This window comes from Polyodon spathula, chromosome 19, assembly GCF_017654505.1.
Source record: "Polyodon spathula isolate WHYD16114869_AA chromosome 19, ASM1765450v1, whole genome shotgun sequence".
Classification (NCBI taxonomy): Eukaryota; Metazoa; Chordata; class Actinopteri; order Acipenseriformes; family Polyodontidae; genus Polyodon; species Polyodon spathula.
The window spans coordinates 32282409-32305940 of NC_054552.1; the positions used below are offsets into that span (position 1 = coordinate 32282409).

General features: G+C 38.7%; 1 protein-coding gene across 1 annotated transcript in view; it reads left to right on the forward strand.

Annotated features, from left to right (window-relative positions):
* LOC121294693 (dual specificity mitogen-activated protein kinase kinase 5) overlaps window positions 1-23532 on the forward strand; it is a 70819-nt gene that overhangs the window by 10482 nt on the left and 36805 nt on the right. The window contains exons 5-16 of the mRNA XM_041218692.1: window positions 494-534; window positions 1367-1434; window positions 3406-3454; window positions 6484-6548; window positions 13113-13152; window positions 15294-15362; window positions 15589-15670; window positions 16723-16784; window positions 18344-18392; window positions 19016-19089; window positions 20507-20557; window positions 21459-21530. Coding sequence (XP_041074626.1) covers window positions 494-534; window positions 1367-1434; window positions 3406-3454; window positions 6484-6548; window positions 13113-13152; window positions 15294-15362; window positions 15589-15670; window positions 16723-16784; window positions 18344-18392; window positions 19016-19089; window positions 20507-20557; window positions 21459-21530 — 722 coding nt within the window. The remainder of the gene's footprint in view (window positions 1-493; window positions 535-1366; window positions 1435-3405; window positions 3455-6483; window positions 6549-13112; window positions 13153-15293; window positions 15363-15588; window positions 15671-16722; window positions 16785-18343; window positions 18393-19015; window positions 19090-20506; window positions 20558-21458; window positions 21531-23532) is intronic.

Here is a 23532-nt window from a genome sequence, read left to right on the forward strand (position 1 = left end):
AGATTGCATCTGGTTACTCTCTTAATTACACCTTAGAATCTGTAAACAAAACTACTATGAAAAATGAGTACATTAATAAAGAAGTTAAAAATAGTATTGCACCACATGGGAATTAAAAAAAAATTAAAACCAGCATTACAGGTATGATTTAAAGTGTCCTGCAAATGCATTGAATGGTTTCTTGCTGAATACCCTGTCGTGCAATGTCAACAAGGTAACTCTAGTTTAGTTTCTTCCTACTCTACTTGGTATCCTTATTCTAAATACAAATCACACTTGCAGTGGCTAAAACTCCAGCCCTGTTTATAAAGGCTCCATTCTGCAGGTTTAAAAATCTCGTTTCATAATTCCCAGCCCTGGTCTCTGGAGCCGCTTCTCAATCATTTTCGCTGCTAATTTCGGTCTCACCCTCATTTCTTTTTAAACGATTCATTTTGAACAAATTTGTAAATGGCCCTGATGTGTTCTGCAATTTAGTCATTTACTGTTTCAGCCTGCAAGCCTCCTGGGAAACGGAACATACATGGCCTGAAGGTACGAATTTCAATAATTGTTTCAGTAAAGTTGGGAATGGATTGGTAATGCTGTGTTCCACTTATTGAAATGTCAAATGAAGCCGTGGCTCTCCGGCTCTGACAGGCAGGGGGGCCCTTGTTTTACAAAGTGGAGAAACCTCACCTCTGCCTGGGCTCTGGGCCTTTAACTTTTTAAAGATGCGAGACGTGTTCCGGCCACAGACCAGAGCTGAAACTGCTGTGTTAACCCTTTCAGATAACAAAAAAAAACCCAAAAAACATTTACTTAACCTAATCAGAATTAATCTGCTGTTTTGATAGCTTTTAATGTGCTTGATTGGATTTGTTTCAAAATTAATTACTTTTTATTATTTTGTGATTCTATAGCCGCTGTTAAATCCCTGACATTCCTTTCAATTTAAAATTAATTGGCTTGAAAAATAAAATAAAATAATAATTAGTCCTGTAACACCACTAATTAAACCGAGCTGCACTCCTTTAGCTGGACTAGAGGGTACGACCCACAGACCTCAATTAAAGTGTTATTTTTAGACAAATGACTCCTTTTTTTTTTTTTTTTTCTGATGGGCTAAACATGAATCTGTAATTCCTGTAAAGAATTACAGATGTCTAGATCCTTAACCGGGGGAAAACAAAAAAAAGTCAATCAGGTCTTGAATATTGTTGGTTTATTTTCTTAAAAAGCAGTTTGGTCGTCTAGCACTGTACCCCACACACAAAGCCAATTAACCTTTATATGGAACTGAAGAATTTCATGGCAAGTTACAGGTTAATTAGAAGAGTGTCCTCAGTCCTCAGCCGACTGCTGAAGAATGTCTTTGTGCCCGCAGGTAAATACTCGCACAGGACCCTCTAATAATAGCAGCTCAGCGGTCTCGGATTCACTGCAGAACAATAGGTAAGAGTCAGGAGCAAAGGCACGGCAACGGCTTACCAGATATGTACGCTGCATGCTAACTAATGATAGATGATTTACAAGTGGGAGATCATTTTAGCAGCCTTGCCGCTGAGATTTGCACTGAAGAATGGGTCTTGTGATATGACTGGATTGTCTTCATTGTTATCCTTCTGTTGTTGTACAATCTGTAACCAAAGCGTGGCAGGGTCTGCTGTCACCGGGATCAGGCTGAATGAGTATGAGAGTCACTGCAAAGGCTTCTAAATATAGGACCCTATTCACAAACTCCTGAGTTAAAGATTATTTTTTTAAAAAGTCTGTTTAAATGAAGTTATAAATAGGTTTAATCAATGAAACCGCGATAAGTAGAGGCTAAGAAATGCCTACATTGTTTAAGAAGTCACCACATAGTGTCAATAAGCAAGAGTAGAAATAGCTTTCCCTGCAGCCTCCCTAGCAGCCTAACCCAGGACAAGCTGCCCAGCCCAGCCTACTGTCTCTGATTAGGGCAGCACAGGCAGCTCACAGGAGAAGGTAGCAGCCTGTTCTGGGAGCACTGCAGGGGTTAAAGCACTGCTAGTGTCCAGTCCTGACATTGAGCCTGCTGTGAATGGACAAGCTTACACCGAAGGGCAGCTGGTCAAGGATCTCCAGAATATCAACCCTCAGCAGAAACCAGGGCAACGTCTGAAAACGTGAGCCTGGAACACATGCAGCTTTGGCTGCAGGTTTTTATTTTGCTAAACTTTAGAATTCTGTGCTCTGCGCAGAGGATATGGTGTATTGAAAATGTTGAAAAATTCAGAACCGCGATTTATTTCTTACCCAAGATTTATAATGTGTAATTATCAGTGTGGAAGAATAAAGTGAATTCATTTGCAAGGTGCATTTTTAGTGAGGTGTCACCAGAGATTCATTTGTTATTTGTAATTAATTAGCATCCCCGGAAAGCTCAGCTTGGAGTATTGGAAGATACAGCTGAAGAAATTTGCGCTCATTCCCAGTAATTTGTACGTTAATTACAAAGAACAGTTAGAAGGCCGTTTTTGGAATAGCTGAATTAATTGTACAATTAATTAGTGTAATGACAGTGCAGTTGGATGGTTCTTTTTTACATTTCTTTTTTTTTTTTTCAAGGGTATATATTGTCTGCTGTGAAATTGTATTTCTGCCTTGGGAAAAGCTGTACATTAAAGATTACACTGACATAGGATATAATTTATGCCTCTACAACTATAGATAAGTTTTGATTGAAAACACTATGTAACACAATTTTTGATCCTGGGTAGTAAGTGTTATTTCCTAATTGCTTATGCCTCAAAAGTGTAGAAAATGGCTATTATTCCCCACAAACTTTGCTTTTGTGACCAGGACAGTGATATTTCAAAATATCGCTATTTCCAATGGGAAAACGGGCAAATGTGTGTCTTTTTGTTCACATAAAGTCAGAAAAAAACAGCATATGAATCCAAGTTAACATGTATTTATACTAAAGTAATACAAAAATGACTACACTTCTAAATCTTTTGTAGATTTAGAAGTGAGTAGTTTTTTTTGAGATTTACATTGGAAATAGCGATACTGTGAAATATCACTGTCCTGGTCACAAAAGCAAAGTTTGTGGGGAATAATAATTTTCTATAAAAAAGGCATAAGCAATTAAAATAACACTTACTACCCAGGAACAAAAAAAAATAAAAAATAAAAATTGTTACACGGTGAAATCATTTCTGCAAACAATATTGTAATGCTGTTAGCCCACAACAAGCACCAGTGGGGTAAAAAAAACAAAACATGATTGCATGTTAAATATTTTATTATCTGATAGCTTCTATATTCATATCCTGTGTAGAATTATTTTTACACACAATATATTACCCACGCTACATTTTTTCATTGCTTTTATTCCATTTTCTTTTGTTGTTTTATAACATCTTGAAAGACTGTTTTTCTGTTTTTTCCCCCTCTTAGTTTAAAGAAGTCTTCTGCAGAGCTGAAGAAGATCTTAGCTAATGGACAGGTAAGGAGTGTGGCGTGCAGCTCTGTTCCTGAAAGATTGTTAATGCAGTGCTTTATTGTTTGAGCTAGTCAGCTGATCTGCCAATTCCTTTTCATTTTAGAGGCATTCCTAACATGCAGCCACACAAGGGACTGTTTGAAGCCCCTATTAGGGGAGTGCATGCAAAAACATTTCAAGTGCTTGTTTTGCTGTTTCGATAAAATCTTGTTTAAAGTGCTCTATTCTAGTACCTTATAATAGGGATAAACCAGATTGTGTTTTCACAACGACTGGATACAAGACCATGGTATGTTTAGTCCCTGTAACACAGGGCAATATTAATGGATTCATTCTTAGTTTAGGTCATTACATAATGAATACCTGACAGTCTATTGTGCCCCAACAATTTATTAATGCTCGTTTCATACATACACTTACCATTGTCCTCTAATTAGTGCTTGATCAATAAAGCCATTGATGTTACAGTATATATGAGAGCTGTGTCAGGGTGCAGCAGTCTAAGAAAGGACGATGGATAGGAAACAAAAGGAAGGGGACCCTGTTTTTTCACATGTTCAGAGCTTTTAATTGAAATGTTATCGATGTAGCCATGAATAAAGAGATTGGTAAAGCAAAGCCTCCCATGCTGTGCAGTGACATTGCTCTTCTCATTTCCAATGGCCCCAGTGAACGGGCTGTACTGTGCAAGAGGCTGCTTGCCCTGCTCTAGTCTCCAAGGCAGGGACCTGTCCTGGGCAATCAGGCTTGCCTATTAGGTTATATTGACTGAGACATGTGTGTCATCCCAAATGAAAGATTCCTATTGATTTTCTTAACTGCTGCTCACTTCCCCTTCACGCTTCTTAGGGTGAAATCTTTATCATCCGCGATGTAGATTCATTGTCCCTCTGTCTCCAGGCCTCATTGGCTCGTCATGAATCAAATAGTTCAGACGAAGCATGTCAGGAAGACAATTAACAGCGTGCTCTTTACGGCTGTCCCTCGGTGTCACCTGTAACACACTGGCCTAATGGAGTTGCATCCCCTTGACACTTGACAGCAGTGGCGGCTCTCTTTACTCCCATCGCTTTGTAACTGAATCAATTGGGTACTATCTGAAGACGTAATATACCAAAACATTAAAAATGTGCAGCCCTGCCACTGCTTTAGCACAATTAGCCCTGACAGTAAAGTATTGACTTTATATTGGACTATATGAGAAAAGCAAAAAAAAAATTAAAAATAATGTGAGCCTTCAGGAAAATCAGATATTGACAGCTCTAAAATAGCTTTCCCACTCTGCTTTATTGATACAGGTTATGTGATATAAATATTTATTTAATATCTGTCACTCAGCTTAAATGCCACCCATTGGCTCAGAATTGATGAAGTGTCAGAAGCTCACAAGACACATTTGGCCTGGGCTGTGCGTGTCAGTTTTTTGGATTTAGTCTTTGCTCTATAAAGAGGGATTTAGTAAATCTCCTTGCTTGTCTGCTTGTGGATTGTGACTGCCTGCTCAAATGCTTTTTTTGTTTTGTTTTGTTGCTGAGTGACATTGCTGTGTTGTTTGCAGCGTGCCGGGTTTGTTTCATTTGAAGCTTACATTACACTGTGCAGAGGCTATGAAAACGACCAACACGGTTCATCTGGAAGGTTGAGTACACACACACTCAAACTTTTGACATTTTCCAGTTTGGACCAGGGTTCGAATCCACCTCACTCTGTCACGAGCTTCAGAAAAGAAAACGTTGCCCTTGCTTCAAAATCAGGCTCTGAATGTTTTATTTACAAGGAGCACAGTGTAAACGCATGTTACATGATAAACACACCATCTAGCTACAGGACCTGTACGGTACAAACAAACAAGTTCAGGGAGCAAATCTTTTTGTACCAATGTTTGAGGTTTGGGTGTTTTCTTTAAACTACACTTATGAAAAGGTGCTGTCATGCCAACTTTATTAACAGTATACTGTATAACAAAATACCATTGGTAAAGGCTGACACAGACATACAGATTATGCATTGCAGCAGAATCTTTGGAAATGGGAACAAAACCAGTTTCAGTTTAAACAAATAAGTAAAAAAAAAAAAAAAAAAAAAAAAAAAAGCTATACGTGGTCAAGTAATTGTGGTGTCATTGGTAACAAAATTAATGTGCAGATTTACAGTTAAAGACAATTGAGTAATGAGTTGATACAGAACAAAACAGCAGCATATACAGTAGTACAGAAATATATTGCAACACCTCAAGAGTTGTCATCGATATCCTTTAGCTACCTGCATGAAAACCTCTGGGGGGGGAGAATTAAACATTCTAGTCAGTGATAGAGAAACAATAGGCAGTAGTGTGTGAAAATGCTAGACCGCTCTGTGCATTAATTAGGCATCTTAAACAACTTCTAAAAAGTCTCATACATTTGTATGTGTTTCTTTTCTCTTACTGTTTAAAATTAGTTGCCTGTGTGGCTTACTAAAGTCATTAAATTAGGCAGTCACTAATTTGACAATTTTCCTAGCTGTTCAGTTCCAGTGGTTTGATTTGCTACAGAGGCAATGGGGTGTTGTAATATATTTGTACACTGCTGTACAGCTATTCAACTGCAGTTTAGTGTTTAGTAAATACAGTAAAACGGGGTACGTTTTAAATCGGGGTTCTAAAAGCATGTTGAAAATGTGATTTTAAAGAGGATCAGATGGCCTCTTTGTGTCTGTGCTAGTTTGCACACGGTGGAATTCAGCCTGCTTTTCTTTTAAAAGTTTCAACAGCCTCTCTGCAGCACAGCTACATTATATCATTCCATTTCTGACACCTTTTATCAAACTTTAATGAAACGACCCAGGCAAACAAATTGTCATTAAACTTTCCATCACTTTGTCCCCTGGTATTGTCTTTTATAAATTGGACGGCAAATGTTGTATTGATCTTTCTTTACTTGCAGCTGAACTTGAAATGACCTGGGCTGCGTATTGTTTATGGCCTTGAGTTGCTTTTCCTTGACATTTCTATCCTCCTCATGACATCTCCTTCTTTCTTTTTATTTGTGCAGATGAATGAACAAGACATACAGTATCGAGATATCCTTGGTCATGGCAATGGAGGCACGGTGTACAAGTGAGTGCTTTACCTGGCTGTGCTTTCGGGACTACAGCAATAGGCAGGCAGCTGTGGGGATGATATTTCAAAGTGTTTACTTACTAAGCAATCTAATTCAAAATCTCAAAAACATATGTATTTCAGTTTTGTAACATGGCATTTTTTTCCTTTCTAAAAGAATATGAGCCTATTCTATGTGTTTGGTTTCTAGTGTCATAAAAGCATTGTGTTGTTTCTTATGCAAAACTGTTTGATTACAACAGCAGACGTCTCTGTTCTCATCTGTACAACACCTGTATATGGTATGGTAAGGAATCGACTCGTATCTTAGGGTCTGTTTTTAACAGAAGCAGCTATAACAGTATTAAGTGGTTTACTTTTGTTTTACTGTCGGAGATCTATCCATGTAGATTGCAAAAACTAAGAGCAGATAGCAATTGTAGAATCCCTATTCAATACTGTTTCAACCCTCAGGGCTGTATATATTCAGAAAATACTGTGTCGGTTAACATTAGCTTCACATGTATTTCTATGTCTTAAAATTAGTTTTCTGATCTGTACTGCTGGGACTGTCCTGGGATTTTATCTAAGTATTTATTTAAATTCCAGCCCCCCTCCACCCCTGACCTCTTAGGCATACAAGAATCTTGAGACATCCAATCAATTACAAAAACAATGAAACCAAGTAAGGGTTGTTAAATAGGTATTATTAAAAATATATTTATGTTGTTTCACTTTCTATTTACTAATCTAGCATTTTCTAAATAAAGTTGACTGTAAATCTATAATGTTGCCGTGACATCCATCAGCGAGGTTTGTGTGTGTTGTTTTTTTTTATTATCTGAAGGTTGGCAATGTATATGGTATTGATTTTGAAGTTGAGGAATGAAAGTGATTCCGTGTGCGTTCCTCTGTACGACTTCACACTTAGTCATTTCCATTACAGCAATGATGTATTATCACTGTTCAGCAAACATGACAGGGTGGCACAGGTCCCTGGGCTGGAATTTTCTAACTCCCAATTTCCACCTGAATCAACTATTATTGAAATAGTTTATTGAGATTGAAGTATTGATCACTTCACAGGCTAACCTTGGCTTAACAGAAGCTGTCTTCTTAGGGCGACACTAAATTTCATTAAAAAATGAATCCTGTTTATTTCAATTTTACAGCCTCTTACCATTTTACTGGAGAGACAGGGTTATCGTAATGGCCTTTCTCTTTTTATGACAAAATAATTATGCTATAGTATGTTTTCTTGGCTGTAAAACTGTTCCACCATACTGGCAAAGCCAATATTGCTCCATGAACAACTTTTCAGCCAATTGAGTCTGATAAAAAATCAATATGCTTCAACAGTATATATTTTGTGGTAGTGAGTAAAAAAGCTGCTGAATTCAAACCGATGTGTTTTTTATTTTATTTTTGTATTTCTGTTTGTTTAAAGGAAAATACCTGCTGTATACGGTTTGTGGTTCTAGACAGTGTTCGGTTGAAAGCATTTATATTTAACCCTTCGTACATTGTGTACAATGTCAGTGACAGTTTTGTTTGTGCATGCCAGCCACATGTTTTATAAATAGGCTTTAATTAGAGTGCAGAGAAACACATTCATTGTACATGACCTTAGTAACCATTACATGCCAAGTGACGAGATTATACAGCTCATCAAACTTAATAATACAAAAACCAAAAAATACAAGCTTTTAGCATTGCTCTTATGGGTTTCTTTAGAATTCATATATCACGCTGTTTTCAGAATTATTTTATTTTTACATTTTGAGAATCTTCCTATGGCAATTCTACCATCACATAATGGACAGGATTGGTAATAGATATGGAAACCAAATATGTTCACAAAAGTACACAAGGTTTTACTGTTCTTGTTTTATACTGTATATATTTTATTACTGTGTAATAACCTGCGTACTAAGCTATTGTAGTCCATGAAGTTGGGTAGGTTCTGAAGATCCCTGAATAGCGTATCATCACTACACTACAGAACACTGCGACATGCATCTTTAATAGGACCTTCACATAGGTTCTGAATAATAGCGACACAATGTTGCAGCCACTCTGTGCTGTTATGTATTTTCAGGAACAGCTTACCCATGCTCTCTTTCTCTGTCGCTGTTTTAAACAGTTCCTATAATGTAAAACACACATTTTAAGCGTTGAACACTGGAGGAAGTGTTTATATAGTGCGGCACCTTGGGTATTTACTCAAATTGCTTTCTGAAAACTAATTCAGAGGGAGGGCCGCAGGGATTTTGCCTTTGTGCCTTTCCGCCATGTGCTTTTTTCAGTCCTGTAACTGGTTTCAGTGCTGTGTAAAACCAAGCCCCTCACAGCTACAGCTGCACACTGTTAAAGGATACAGGACATGCACAACACAACAGATTCATCAGCTTTATCATATGTATGATCTGTTGTATCTGGAAATAAAACATCTACTGCATATCCTGGTTAGACTGAACAGTTTTAAAAGTTGGGGAATGATATTGTTGTGTAAGTTGTGAGAAGCGATGCTTCTAGCCTTGTGTCTTGTACAGTCATTGAGAAACGATTGGGCTTGGAATCTACAGTGTCAACCATTCATTGTAAACCCTAAAAATAAAGGACTATTGCTTCTTCTTTGCAGAGTGGTACATTCAATTAACCTGTGGTGTTGGCACTATTCAATCAAAACACATGACTTGTTTATCAATCAAAAATGAGCATTCACATTCTAGAAGACCTTCTTTTAATACACATGCAGTAGAATACAGATACGAACACCAAACTTACAAACTGACGCTCAACCAAACACCCCACTTGTAGCTGGAAGTATGCAATCACTCAACCTTGCCTACAATGCAATAGTTTTAAACAAAGCAAAATTAGTTTTCTTTCACAAGACAAATGAGTTGGAATGACTGAGAAAGCTGCACGAAGGCTTTTTGTTTAAAAATACAATAAAAACAAGCACTATGTTAACCCAGGTTTTCCTGGATGCTTAAATCTGTGTTTTCACTATAGCTACAATCTGAATAGTAAGTCAAAGTTAGCATTTTCCTGTGTATAACACAGTTTTAAAGCCTTCCAAACCCAAACAATATGAACATGTCCTTGTATTGTTAGGCAGATTATGGCTGTAGATAGCAGGTTGTCACATTTATTAAAACCACTGAAAACTCATTTTCAGAGTTACGAACAGCCTCCATTCCCAAGATACTCTTAACTCTGACGTTCTGCTGTGCAGTATGTGCAGTCTCTGGAATGTTCGATGGCATGCAGCCATAGAACAGGGAAATAACACAGGCACTGTATTTTTTGATTGAATGCTGTATATCCAGTATAATTAAACTTCCAACCATAATTACTTTTATTTATTTTTTTAAGCGTCAACAGCGAAGTCTGTCAAAACCGTTTACGCTGCACAGAGCCTACTCTGTAGAGAAAGCGAGAAACATTCCCAGCCTGCTTGATGAAACTGTTCAATTAAAGAGCATGCATTTACATGCTGTAATTTCCCTAAATTGCCATTGGGTTCCTAAGATGTGAACCGTGTTCCCATCGATTTTGCCATTGATTTTCGGCTAAACCTGATACATTCCTGCTTGTTAGTTACAGTAATTTAGCAGCAGACTTTATACAGCAGTACTGAAGTGTACTGGCTTGCGATTAGAACAGTTATTTAAAGTGCCTTGCGCTGTTCTTATACCCAGGGTGGGTCCCAAGCCTTTTCCTGGGCTTAGATGTATGTTTAAAGCTGCTCTACAATGATTTAAGAAGCGTTTGGATCACTTATAATTACATTAGTGGCATTTATAATTGCATAGATTTTCATGGAGGTTGACACGATGTTGGAAACGGTTGTTCTGTTTATAAAAACAGGGCTGGTCGTTACTCCAATGGGACTCCTGGTGAGAATTGTGCTTTCAGAGGTGCTGTCCTTCCCAATGAGACGTCAACACAGGTTCTGTCAACTTAATAGAGACTGTTCTTAAAAGTCCTGTGTGTTAACCCCTGCCCTCCTGGTTCATTCTCCAGCACATCTTTCATTCCTTTACCTCAGTGGTACTCCTTTATAGTGGCAGCTCCTCCATCCATTCCAGTACACTTCCTTCTTCCAACCAGGCCCCAGGTTGAAACTGTGGAAGAGTCAGTGGAAGGCTTCTGGCTCTGGGCTGCTCAGAGCAAGGTTCTGGGCTGGTATGGATTGAAAGCTGGGAGAACCACTGCTCCACATCTTCAACTGGGGACAAGCAATCCCTAAATGGAGATCTCCAGGGATATGTCCTGCAAACTGCCATGTCTTTAATAATAATATAGGAATGTTTTAAAGCAAAGTTTGTGTGAAAAGAAGTGTCTTTGTGAGGTACCTCACTGGAGAGTACATTATCAGCAAGTGTTCCCAATGTATTTTTATTTATTTTTCTTTGGATGATAAAAATTGAGAGTAGACTTTGAAATGTCTTATAAATAGGAGTAAAAATAAAATAAATAAATCTAACAAAAAAAAAAATCTGTAAATATTTCTATCCTAACAAACTGCTCTGCGTCACACAAACAAAGCACCATAACAGCTAATTATTCTAATGCACCACAGCTTTTGGGAAGTGTTGAAATGAAACAGTACAAGGGTGTCTGCGGCTGGAGCAGAACATTGCATGATCTATGCAGGAATATATTCACAGTCGAGCGATTGCCGGTGCAAACCTTTCTTTGGAGGGGGGGGGGGGGGGGGGGGGTGGATTTTAAAAGGCGAAGTGTCTTTACACATCAGTGGGTGTTCTTTCCCTCAATTAGATTGGCTAAGTTTCTTTATGGCTACATATGTTATAAGCTATCAAACTCTCATAAACCACTGCTATGTAAAAGGATACAGCAGAGTGTTTGAGATCACTCATTTAATGCAGCGCGTTTTAAAAAAAAATAAACAAAAGAGTAACCGAAGCTTCCTCCCAGTACGTAGCCATGATTATCAGCTGATTCCAGTATTAAAGGAGCGCATGAATACTGCATAGCCAGGCTTTCATTTCACACAGCTGCAGTGTAAATAAGATACAGGTGACCGGGACTCATTTATGGGGGTCAGAATTACACCATAAATAAGTAAAGCTGCAATTGTCTGCAGAGTCAGCCACAATTAATTAATTCTCCAAGTTAGCCAATTAGGTAAGCTTTTGATATACTGTGGTATCCAAGTCTGGCGTGTTTATTCATCTTGTTGTGTTTTTAAGTAAGCTCAGCAGGTGTAAACCTGACGACATCACAATCAGTTTCATTATAAAACTGAAACATTATTAAAAAAAGTGAAATTGTATTGAAATTACTATCTCTTTGCAATAGAAAGTTATGTATAAATGGTCTGTTTACACACTTTAAAAATGTTAAGACTTCTATGTTAGGTTCTTCCTGACAATAAATACCTTGGAGCTTTATAAAATATGTATATGCATAGTGAAAACGTCTTTGAGAATCCGTTTACAGCACGTGAAATATTATTTTTCTCTCTTAACCAGGCAATTCCTGGAGCACTTGGAGGTGTTCACTGTTAATTAAAGCAGCTCAGCGGTTTTGAATTGTCTGTAGGTGTAACTGCATCCCCTATTCCAAACCGCATTAATCACTCTAGAGCTGTGTTGAAGAAGGAAAAGGCAATCGAGATGCCGTATTTATCTAAAGTAAACAAATGACTCTTCTCACGGGTAGCCTTCTGTTTGTTAAAGCCAAGGGACACTGCAGTGGCCTGTGTGGCAGTATCATTGTGATCCTGTTCTCCATGATAAGGAAATGTTAACCTGGTGCTGTCAGAGCTGCGTAAACTAAACCGGGTCCTTGGTCTCTGCAAGAAACCTGACCCGGGACTCTACAGATGAATTAACGGGCCTCATAATTAAATGATCAGCTCTTCTCTTTTAATTCACCTGGAATTCGAAACCTGTCCTTCGGAAAACGGGATCCGCTCTCTTGACAAGCTAATTAGCCATCTGAAATGTCCAGTAAAGTGCATTTAAAACTGATGGACTTTCAGTGCACCACCTTAGCCTATTAATTTTGTAATCTTTCCTGCAGATCTGAATGCCAGAATGTTTAGTTACTGATGGATCGTCCTTATTTACAGCACGGCGCTTCCATATCTAGCTTGTGACTCATAAACACAACCAATATTGAAACCACAGGGTCTGTTTTAATGATCTAAACACTGTCTCTCTTTAATTTCAGTCTGGCTAGTGCTTACCCCCAGGGGGCATTTATTGACTCCTATCTTATTAACTTCACTAAACACACCCAATACAATGAAAATAGCTTTTTAGAATGCCTTTTAAAATCATTAAAGTGGCTGATGTTTATCCAAGGTAACAGTGTGTTTACGATGGTGTGTCATATACTGATTTTTGCTTTATGTTTTTCATCTGTCAGTAGTTGTTTTCTATTTGATGTGAGGTCATTTTGGTCTTTTGTATGTATTTTGAGTAACAGAAAGTTGCTTGTTTTAATACTACATTATAATTATCTATTTATGTCACTTTTTTTTTTTTTGCATGATGTTTAGGGGGTAACATTCTTAACATGCACTTTTTCTAATCCATACAGAGCACACCATGTCCCAAGCTCGAAGATTTTAGCAGTTAAGGTAAGGCGTTTTATTAAAGATAACAAATCGGCTCTTTACTGCATTAATGTGTACGCTAGCTTATATAATACTTTGCCCAAAAGGTTAAAAAAAGGTGTTTTTTTATTTTCAGTTAACAGTTTGTTGCATGTAGTTGTTGGCTTGTGCATTAAAGCAGTTTAAAAAGGAGCCATCACTAGACTAGCACTTCTTTCTTAATCCCGTGATCCTGCTGTAAATAGCATGTTTTACACTGATTGTCAACTCCGTGTGCCTGCTCCAGCGCCTAATTCACTATTTCAATAGACCATTTGATTAATCATTTGTATAGAGATTTTTACTGCTCCCAAATTTCCTTTTTAGTTGCACATACTGTAAAAGACAATTAAGTTGCTGCAGATTTAATAGGCAAATTAAAACAGTAGTAGCTTAATTTGACCTGTAATTCTGCTCCCCTTTCCCTTAAGTGGAAAAGCGCCGCTACGGCAAATAGAGGAAGTCATCCATGACAGACCGTGATGAATTGCCTTATTTCTTCTGTATATTTTAATGGCCTTGCACTCATTTAGGCAGAGCTCAGAGTACATTATAATTCCGTCACTTGACTGCTTGTATTTAACTTGACAACTCATCCTTGTTTGTCCTGGAGGTGTATTGGGAGAGCAGAGGAATTTTCTCAGGTTCATCTTTCCCGGACTTAACCCTTCGTGGCCCCTTGTCAGGCCAGTCCATGGTGCTTCCAGTTCAAATGCAGTTTTCTTTTTCCCTCTGTTAGCCTCGTCTTTCAAGTCCAGATGCTGATCAGGACATTTGGTTTGAGTTTTACTGCACCATAAATGTACTGGCTGTAATAGGATTGATAACATTTTGACAGCATTTTCAAGTGAAACACAGATTAAAAAAAATAAATACAAAAAACTAATTGAGAAGGTGGGATATAGCTGGTTTCCAGCTGAAATTACCGTGCTTCTTCTTATGTGATTTACAGGTTGCTAAAGTGTAGCGGATATAAATAAGGCACACAAGTTAAATTACTCTCTAATGAATTCAAAAAGTTGCATTTGAATTGTACAGCGGTGTATACGCTGCATATGCCGATAGCTTGGTGGGTGGTAAAGATGTTATTTCAGAACAGATTCGGTTAATCTGCTTTTTTTTTTTGCCATGTGGAGTGGACAGCACAGGGTTAAAACACAGTTGTATTTCGGGGACTTGCTCTCAATTTCAACTAGAGGAAAAATGTAAGCAAAAATTATTGGCAAATGACTATTGATCTTTTTGAAGTGTGTTTTAAATTTCTGTTGGCAGTTGTGTATTACAGGTACAAGCCAATTTAGCGAAGGGCTTTTATAAATTGCCCTAAAGCACGCTCTTCATTGGAAAAAGGCTGTGTATGTTTCAAATTCCATGTCAGGACAATAAACAGAATGTATACTCTGAAACCACACTCTGCTATTCTACTTTCCCATTTTTCTATGTAGCCTCTGAAGAGCTAAGCCCTCTATTAGGCTGAGGCACAAATACTCAAAGAGGAACTGGCTTCTGGATACCCATAGCCTTATCTGTTCATTACATTGTTGTTTTGATCATACTCAAACACTAGTTATTGCATCATCTGTATCTGAGTACTTGAGCCATGCAATCAATGGTGGAATTGAAATAACTGAAATGCTGCTTTTCTTTGCAGTAGGTGGTAGCTTCTCCCTATGCAGCTTTGTTAAATGTATAGCAATGGATGCATGGCTAATTGATTGCTTGGCAGGCGGTGCTTTGGGAAGGTGAGGGACTGGAAGCTCTTTCTATAGTTAGGCGTGGTGCTGCTGGGGTCCCTTTGCGAGCTAAAGAGGCACCTCAATCCAGAACCACCCCTCACCACTGTAGTTTGTGTCGAGTTGTGTGGAAGTTACATAATGTTGACTGGTGTCCAAAGAAGAATTATACAGAGACTAACCAAACTCGCCCAAGCTTAATTCAAACCCAGGACTGAAACAGGTGAAAGATGCCACCTTCCTCCACAAAAATGTCAATACATTTCAAGTATTTTACATGATAATGTATGTATGTATTTATGAATGCAAGTCATTTTTAAATGTTGATGCCATTTGTAAAGGTCTGTAACATGGTTTTCGGGTTTAACTATATTTATTTTGTTTCTGTTTTAGGTTATTCCTTTAGATATTACTCTAGAGCTTCAAAAACAAATTATGTCAGAGCTAGAAATTCTTTATAAGGTATGTCTGTTTTCTTTGATATGTGTTTATTTATTTAGTTATGTTTATGCTGTATGTATTTATTATCTTGCAACTATAACTGCACTACAGCGATAGTCTGCTCATTGTTTGCAAAATAATTGTAATCTAACCCAGGGTTATTTGGCAACAGAACATTTCCAGATGCCTGCATTTTGTAGTTGTTTTCTGAAACCTGTCATTGATAACCTTTCTCCTTACTTTACAGTGCGATTCGTCCTATATAATAGGATTTTATGGTGCATTTTTTGTAGAAAACAGAATATCAATATGTACAGAATTCATGGATGGTAAGTTTCACTGGAGTTATATTTTGTTTTTATTGTTGATGCAGAGTGTAAATGTTACTGAAGGAGTGACAATCTGCTTTCTTCAGTGTCTTATCTGTCTTTGGACAGTTCCGTGCCTCAGCATGCAGGTCACGTGAAGCCTTTCGCTTCTTTTTACGGGCTGACCGACTACAAGCTAAATATAGGTGCCCCACTCTGTGTCTGTCCACCAAATACTTTATCAGATCCATTTACACTTGTAAGCCAAAGCTGAAACATTTTAGCTGTAGTCCACTATGAAGATGTTCCCTGTTAGTCTGTCTGTGTTAAAAGCTACGTGGACAGATGACGGCTTTGTTTTAGCAGGATTGAGCGCTGTAAGGGCAGTCCCCCCTCGTTGTTAGGCATGTACAGTAAAGAGCCCCTTCATACTTGGGTAGCATTACCTGTCCTTTCAAATAATTTATGGAGGGCCACATTCGTCACTGCACAGTCTTCAGCCATGAAGATCCCAAATAATTGAGGTTTTTATGATGGCTAAAGTGGCTGCTGCTCTGGCAAACTAGACATAAAATGACAATCTTCCTAAAGGTATCAAAGGGGTGCTGCAGCTTGGGTCTAAAGGAGCCCCATGTGGCCCACGGACTGTATAATGAGGACCACTGGCATAGATCATCTGTAGCAGCCATCAATAATAACAACTCCATACCCCATAACTCCTGTAATCGGGCCATATTCATTCGTAACACTGGCAAAGCAGATCTGCAGTACTGTAGCTTCACAAATGACAGAGAATGTTTCAGTTTACTTATATATTATGTTACCTTTCCATTCTCGAAGGTACAGCTGCATCCCACTGTACCTTTTCAGTGCTGCAGTTAGTGATTTGTATATCCTTGTGTATGTGGACTCTGATGATGGTACATTACCCATAACAAAGCGATCAGTGGCGATGGTTCTTCAGAGCTAAGAAATCAAGTGTAAATAAAGAAAAATAAGGTCTGGCCATGATGTGTTTTATAGAGGGAGATTTTTACTTGTGTTCTGTCTTTCTCTCTTTATTACACCTTTAGGGGGCTCTTTGGATGTATATAGAAAAATCCCAGAACATGTACTGGGGAGAATAGCTGTTGCGGTAAGTATTGTTTTTGTATCCTGCACCTTTATCGCCTAAATAAATCGGTACAACCTGGGAACACACACAAGCTTTAAAAACATTAAAACAATGTATTGGCTTCTCTTTTTGATATTGTACAATTAATGAATTTGAGATTCAAGATAACAGGTTCCCCTCTTTCAGTTCTTTCAATTCATGCAGTCTGTCCAAACCAAGCCACCTCTGAAAGAGTTTGGTTTGAATCGTGCTCGGTATACAGTGTGCTGATAGATTTGAAGATGACAGGGACACTCCCGATATGCTTTCATTAAGGGTGTTGACTCTGTGCTTCATCCATTTGAACTTCATTATCCCTTGCAGTGACAGTCATTTTAATTCCCCCGTAATCAAACACTGACAGCTATTTAGTCTCAGTTCATTTTAATTCACAACTTCTCTCTTTTTACAAAGACTTCTAATTATCTGTGCAAAGTGCCCTGGGTAATAGAGGCTTCTCATTTGCCACTGTCATTTCTGCAGAAACCAGCCTTCATGTATAGCAGCTATTCTACAAGTTGTTTTAACTTTAGGCATAAAGTATTTTACATCTTCAAATGGAAAGAGCTAATTATGGAATATCAAATGATTTAGCTATTAAATGAGTTGAAGATTACATTTAAGACCTTAGGTAAGCTCCCCCATAAAAAATGTGATATATTTTATGTAACGCATATTTGATTGGTACTAATTCATTTCCCCATTGAAGTAATAAAAAGCAATTAGCTCTTAAGGATGTAAAGACAATTTAAAGAGACTGGTGACAAGCTAGCCCGTCTCATCTTGCTTTCTTTCCATAGCTCTGTGGTCTGAAAAATCTCAAATCCATTTACACTGTGCAGACCCAACCCTTCAAAGAGACTGACAATAGGCTTGGTGATTTAAAACCAGCTGTGTGTTACCCACAAGGTGCATGGTCTATTCAAGTTATTACACTGCGATGTATTTTCTCTGGAAGTGCTCATGAAGTGTGTGCTGTATAACGAATGTAACCCTGCTCAGGATACAATAGCTGCATGTTATATTCCAAGCACCACAGTACGCTTTCTCTCAAGAACATCACACTCGTCTGGTTTGTTTTAGTGCAAAGCTGTGGAAGGTTTGCCCTTTCTCTTAAAGTCTTGTCGTTCCTCTTCTGTGTGAATGTCCTGGTGTGTACTCTGGGACAGGCTACTCTCCCGTCTACATTAAAATCACAGCTTTTAGGGACAGATTGCTGCACCTTCCACTCCGTTTCAAATGGGACTCTCTTAATAACATCCGATCAAAAAGCATTTCTAAAGCAGCGTGTTTTCTCGAGCGTGGAAGTGTGGGTAACATCTGCAGAGTTTGCACGGTTTCCCGGCTTTCCTTTAAACACTCTTTTGAAGTCCCCTGACAAGTTCATTTAACCATTTAAAAAGTCAGATACAGAAACAAGACGTTGCATTCCTGATTTTCAACAGGGTAGCTGAAAAGATTCAACCGATTCAAATAACTCAAGAAGTTACATGTTCTGCAGTTCTGTTAACAGTATATATATTTTAATAAATCTATTGCAGGTTGTTAAAGGTCTCACCTACTTGTGGAGTTTAAAGATTTTGCATCGAGGTAAGTGCTGTCATTTTCATGATTCCATACACTTATTTTTATTGCTTTGCTGATAAATTAAATCAGCAAAGCCAAAAAATATAGGACCTCCCTTGAAACACAGGGTTTTGCCTCAGAAAGCATCAGTACAGGGGTTAACTTGAGCGCCTCCAGGACTTCTGGAAGTGTTTTTGCATGCGGGCACACACATACAACGAAAGAACTACAGCCTGCAGCATACTGGAAATTAAACCCTGATTGAAAAACAAAAAAAATCATGTTGCTGAAGGACTGGCACACGGCTAAAGCTGTAGGTCTTCGTAAACGTGTATAATGTGAACCCTGCACTAAAATCAGGGCTGCTCGACCTGTGCATTTCCATTGTTTATACTTGCTATTCGCCTGCATCTCGATTAGATAATCTTACACTTTGTAAGAAGGAGGGGGGGGTTGTGCAATTAATTGCAAGGCTGTCCTTTTGTGAAATATGTGCAGCAGGTGCAAAGCTTAAATGGAGAGCTGATGACTCCAACCTTTCTAGTCTCTTTCATCCTCCTCCTCTGTAATTACAGAACCATTCATTTCAGGGCTTCTTTTTAAGGACTTCTTCCCACTGTCTTCCTCTGTCTCGCCTGTGTTTTTAGATGTCAAACCCTCTAATATGCTGGTGAACACGAGGGGCCAGGTCAAGCTGTGTGATTTTGGAGTCAGCACTCAGGTAGGTGAGCAGGGGAGAGGGAAGGGAGTGGGGGGGTTTCTTCCTGATTGTTCACTGGGGGGGCTGTGTATCACTGCCTTGCCTCTGTGTCTTCATTATGACAGCCTGGCAGAGAGTCAGAAGCAGCAAGACCAGCCTCCCCTCTCAGGGATGGCTCCTATTCATCTCTATTCTCCGAGTTACTTTTCTTCTTCAGAATATGATTGTTCATTGTTTAATGACAGGGAAAAAAAATTGCTGATATTGTAATTACCACTCACAAATAGTGCACTTCATTGATATGCGGCTTTGATATGAAAGAGATCTCGGCGAGACAATAGGCAGGGCATGGAGGGATCCGTGCTGAGGGAGTCCAACAGGCCTGCGATAAAAAATGAATGCGGAGGGCAACAATAGCGGCGGGCATTGACGACGTGCGACACACATTTTAATTAATTTCCATTTCGGGCGCCCTCCTGAGACCCCCTCCGACAGTGACCCGTTTCAATTGCAGACGCCTCTGCTCTCCGAAATGGAAGGTCAACAGCGTATTGGATGTTGTCAAACGCTGTTGTCCCCACAGTGTATTCACTTGCTGCTGCGTTTATTTAAATATACGGGCCATCGCTGCATTCTCTTCTGCCGTGAGACCCCCTTGTGATCCCGCTACGATTGACTTCGTTGTTGTTGTGGTGTTAAGCTTTGATCCTCAAGCAAGTTTTTTAAAATATAATAACATTTTAAAAATCACATCTCCAGTTGCAGTGGTGTAAACTGCAGCTAATTATACATTTATAGAATGAATACAGTCAACTTTGCAACCTTTGAGAGAAGATCTGAGATCAGTCAGCTGTTAGGAACCAGATGAGCACCTCTGATATGACTGTTGTATTATAATTGCTAGAATAAAAAAATCAAAACGCAAAAGCTTGGGTACACTGAAAATATTTTGTTTCCAAACAAAGAGCCTTTTAATAAAATAAAATTAAAAAAATCTCTATCACCCTGACAGCGTATTAAAATCTCAATTACCATGTCATTGGCTGGAGTCTCAGCATGCCTGTGCCACGTTGAGTCCAGTCCATTCTGAGCTGCTGGGGAGCTGCTGTACTGTGGGTAGAGGGTGGCCCCCTCACTCAAGTCAAAGTCGAACAGAATAGTATTGTCCTGTCCTCCGAGGGGACACCTAGGTCAGCTGATCACAGTAATAGACGAGCTGAGACCCAGTGAATCCCAGGCCTCTTTTGTCAGATGAAGCTCGCCAGAGGGATAGAGGGGAAGAAAAAAAAATGCAAATTTAGAAAGAATAGTGTATTAAAAATGTATAGAAAATCATTGCTCAGAGCACAGAGGAAAACAAAACTGCAAGTCTAGCAGTCATTTCTACATGAAGGGTTTATTCATTCACTGACTGTATTTTTTGATTTTTGCTTTACAGTTAGTCAATTCCATAGCAAAAACTTACGTTGGAACAAATGCATACATGGCGGTAAGTAGTGAAGTCCCAGAAACCTTGCTTTAACCAAGTGTGTTGTATGTATCCATTCAAATCGAATAGCTTGCTGCTGGTGTGCTTGTTGATAAAGAAAGATCAAACAGCAGCTTTGTACATCACACACACAGCATGCTTTGTCCATTCCTTTCTGCCTGTGCTTCTTTATTAATTGAATTACATTTTCTTTATTCTTTTTTTTTTTTTTAAATGCACCAAATCTGTATTTTCCTTTTCCCAAGTGTACATTAGAGAAATTACTTTTCTCCTAATACGCCGAGGAGTTCCCTCCGCGCTTTCATCGAAACTAGAGCGATTTAAAGCAAGTCAAACAATAGGTGTGGGGTTCCTCTTTCACATTGCTTTTCATGAAGGTCACATTGATGGGTTTTTGTTTTTACTGGTGAAGTGAGCTCTCTGCCGGGCTAGAGCCTGATGCAGATCCTTTGGTGGGACTGGAACAGCGAATAAAAGAGAGCGATTACATAAGCCCTTTTTGAATGTGCTGCATGAGATTGCAGAGGTTTGAATATTGCAGATTGAATTGTAGAAATTAAACTGCAAATTAATCTTTAGAACTCCAAAAGCTCATCATCACTTTTTATTCATATTCCAATTCCCTTGTAATTGCTTTTGTATTTTTAATGTTGGGAAGTATGAGCTCAGAACCGTCTGAAAGCATTGTCAGCCACTTCTCGTGCTAGTGCTTTTTACGAAAAAGAACAGGAGTGTATTTGTATTAGGAACAGGGATGCAGAGTCCTTGTTTATTTATTGGGAAATGCCTGTGTTCCTATTGAATCATGAATCAATGTAAGCAAGTTTGTTTCAAACTTCTGTAGTTACTGGGAGGTATATGTGTAAATATATAATTTATTTTTATTTTATTTTTTTTGCAGCCTGAGCGAATATCAGGTGAACAGTATGGAATCCATTCGGATATGTGGAGTTTAGGAATTTCATTTATGGAGGTAATTATACAAAGAAGCTTTATTGAGAGGTGTTTCTTACAAATAGCCTCTGGGAAAAATGAGGACAACCCATTAATAGAAAAACTCAATTATAAGCAGTGCATCCAGTACAGTACCTGGGTCTGAGATGAAAAACCATGACCACTTAAATTAAAGTCTGGCCTTCCTGAGGACAGCAAGGCCAGGTGTCGACATAGATGGGGTTTAAGGTGGCGTTGTTGGGTTCTGATTGAAATGCTAGTTGTTGCTTCTTATTTGGACTGCATTCTGACTACTACGTGTCATATTTCGATGGTTCTTTCAGCTTTATATTAAAGAAACATCTTTAAACATAACAATGCATGTTTAGCTAATGTTTTGATGTGTGTGCCTCTTCATTTTCTTTCTATTGTGGACACCAATCCCCCCCAAAAAAAGAATTGCAGTATCAGTACAGGCTTCAACTCCAACCAAGCAATACCACCTTAAATGGCTTTTGTGTTGACATCTGTCGTCCCCATGTATCTAGTGTATTAAGGATTAAGTGTTTTGCTGCAGTGAATTACTTTAACATGATCACCAGGGGTAGCAAAACGCACCGTAACTAGTTGACAAATGAGTCGGAAAATATTTGACCCCCTGTTTATAGTTATATTGGTCTAGTTGTTTTTTGTGACACACTTGTTTTTCACTCGTATCAGTTCGCGAAGGCTGTGGAAGGTGATGGATTGACACGTGTTGATGGTTACAGTTCCACAGTGCAGACGCAGTAGTTATGATCACTGCAGAACCCACTCACTAGGGATAGCCTGGTACTATAGTGCAAAATACTAGGCACTGTGAACCAGACTTTATACTTATCATTCCTGAAATGTAGGGTTGTATTGCAGTAAGATTTAAATTTAGGTAAATAAATAAATGTGTACGTGTCTGTTATCCAAAATAAATATTACATTTAATTATTTAGCTTGCCTTTTACAGCTTCAATTCCAATTTCCGAATAAACAGTAAGTAAAACCATGTAAAGTACTTGAGTATTTTCTGTGCAGTATGTACTCAACCGTATGTTAACGAGCTGATTGTAATTCCCAATTATAATTACAGTGTCTCAGACTTTGAGGTTAATTACAATTTCTAGGCTGGAAATAACCAGAAGTTCACCTTCAGCAATGCTTTCATCATGCTCAGGAAGCCATTTATTGCAGTTTCAGTGTAACGTTGCACTTGTTTGTGCCCCCAAAGCAAGCCCTGTCTTCCGTCACTTACTCATGTTAAAAATAGCTTGCTGAAACTATTAATTACCTAAGCAGGCAATTGAGGGTGCAGGGATGCTGTCTGTGCTGTGGGTTTATTAGAAACTAAAACCATCAACGTTCACTACTGTCTGATGCAGGAGGTGCGGTTTCTTTTGCTGCTGACCCTCTTGGCTTTGCTACTGTATCAATGAAGCCCCTCTAATCGGCTGTGAAAAAATGGCCAGAAAAGGGTTGTCAAGATGACCCTGGCGGTACCATGAAACTGCTTTTGTTAGACTGAATTCATCGATGTCAGACTGGTTGTGAGCTCAAGCTTTGTGTGGTGATGCGTCGGTCCTTCTACCCAGAAATCTTGGTCTTGTCATTAGTCTCACATTGATAATTATTCACTGTCTATTATGTCTTTATAGAATTGATCTAGACAGAAGGGGATCTTGGTAACAGCACCCTAAGAGTTTTATAGCACTGCATTTGCTCTGGATCTGTATTCTTGTTGGTCCTCAATCACCTGTGAAGGTAACCACCAATATAATGAATTGGAAGAGCAATGATACTTTGTTCCAGTGCTGTTTAGCTGATTTTAAAGGCTACTTTTTGATATATAGCTGTTTTTCTTGTCTGTGAAACAGTGAGAAGCAGCTAACTGTTGGTTTTCTTTCAATTGAGAGAGACTGAAAAACAATAATGCTGTTTGAAGAAGCCACACTCCTTTCCTGCAAGCACAGTCTGAAGAAGTCTGTTGTAGAGATCTTTGATCGTAGCCCGGG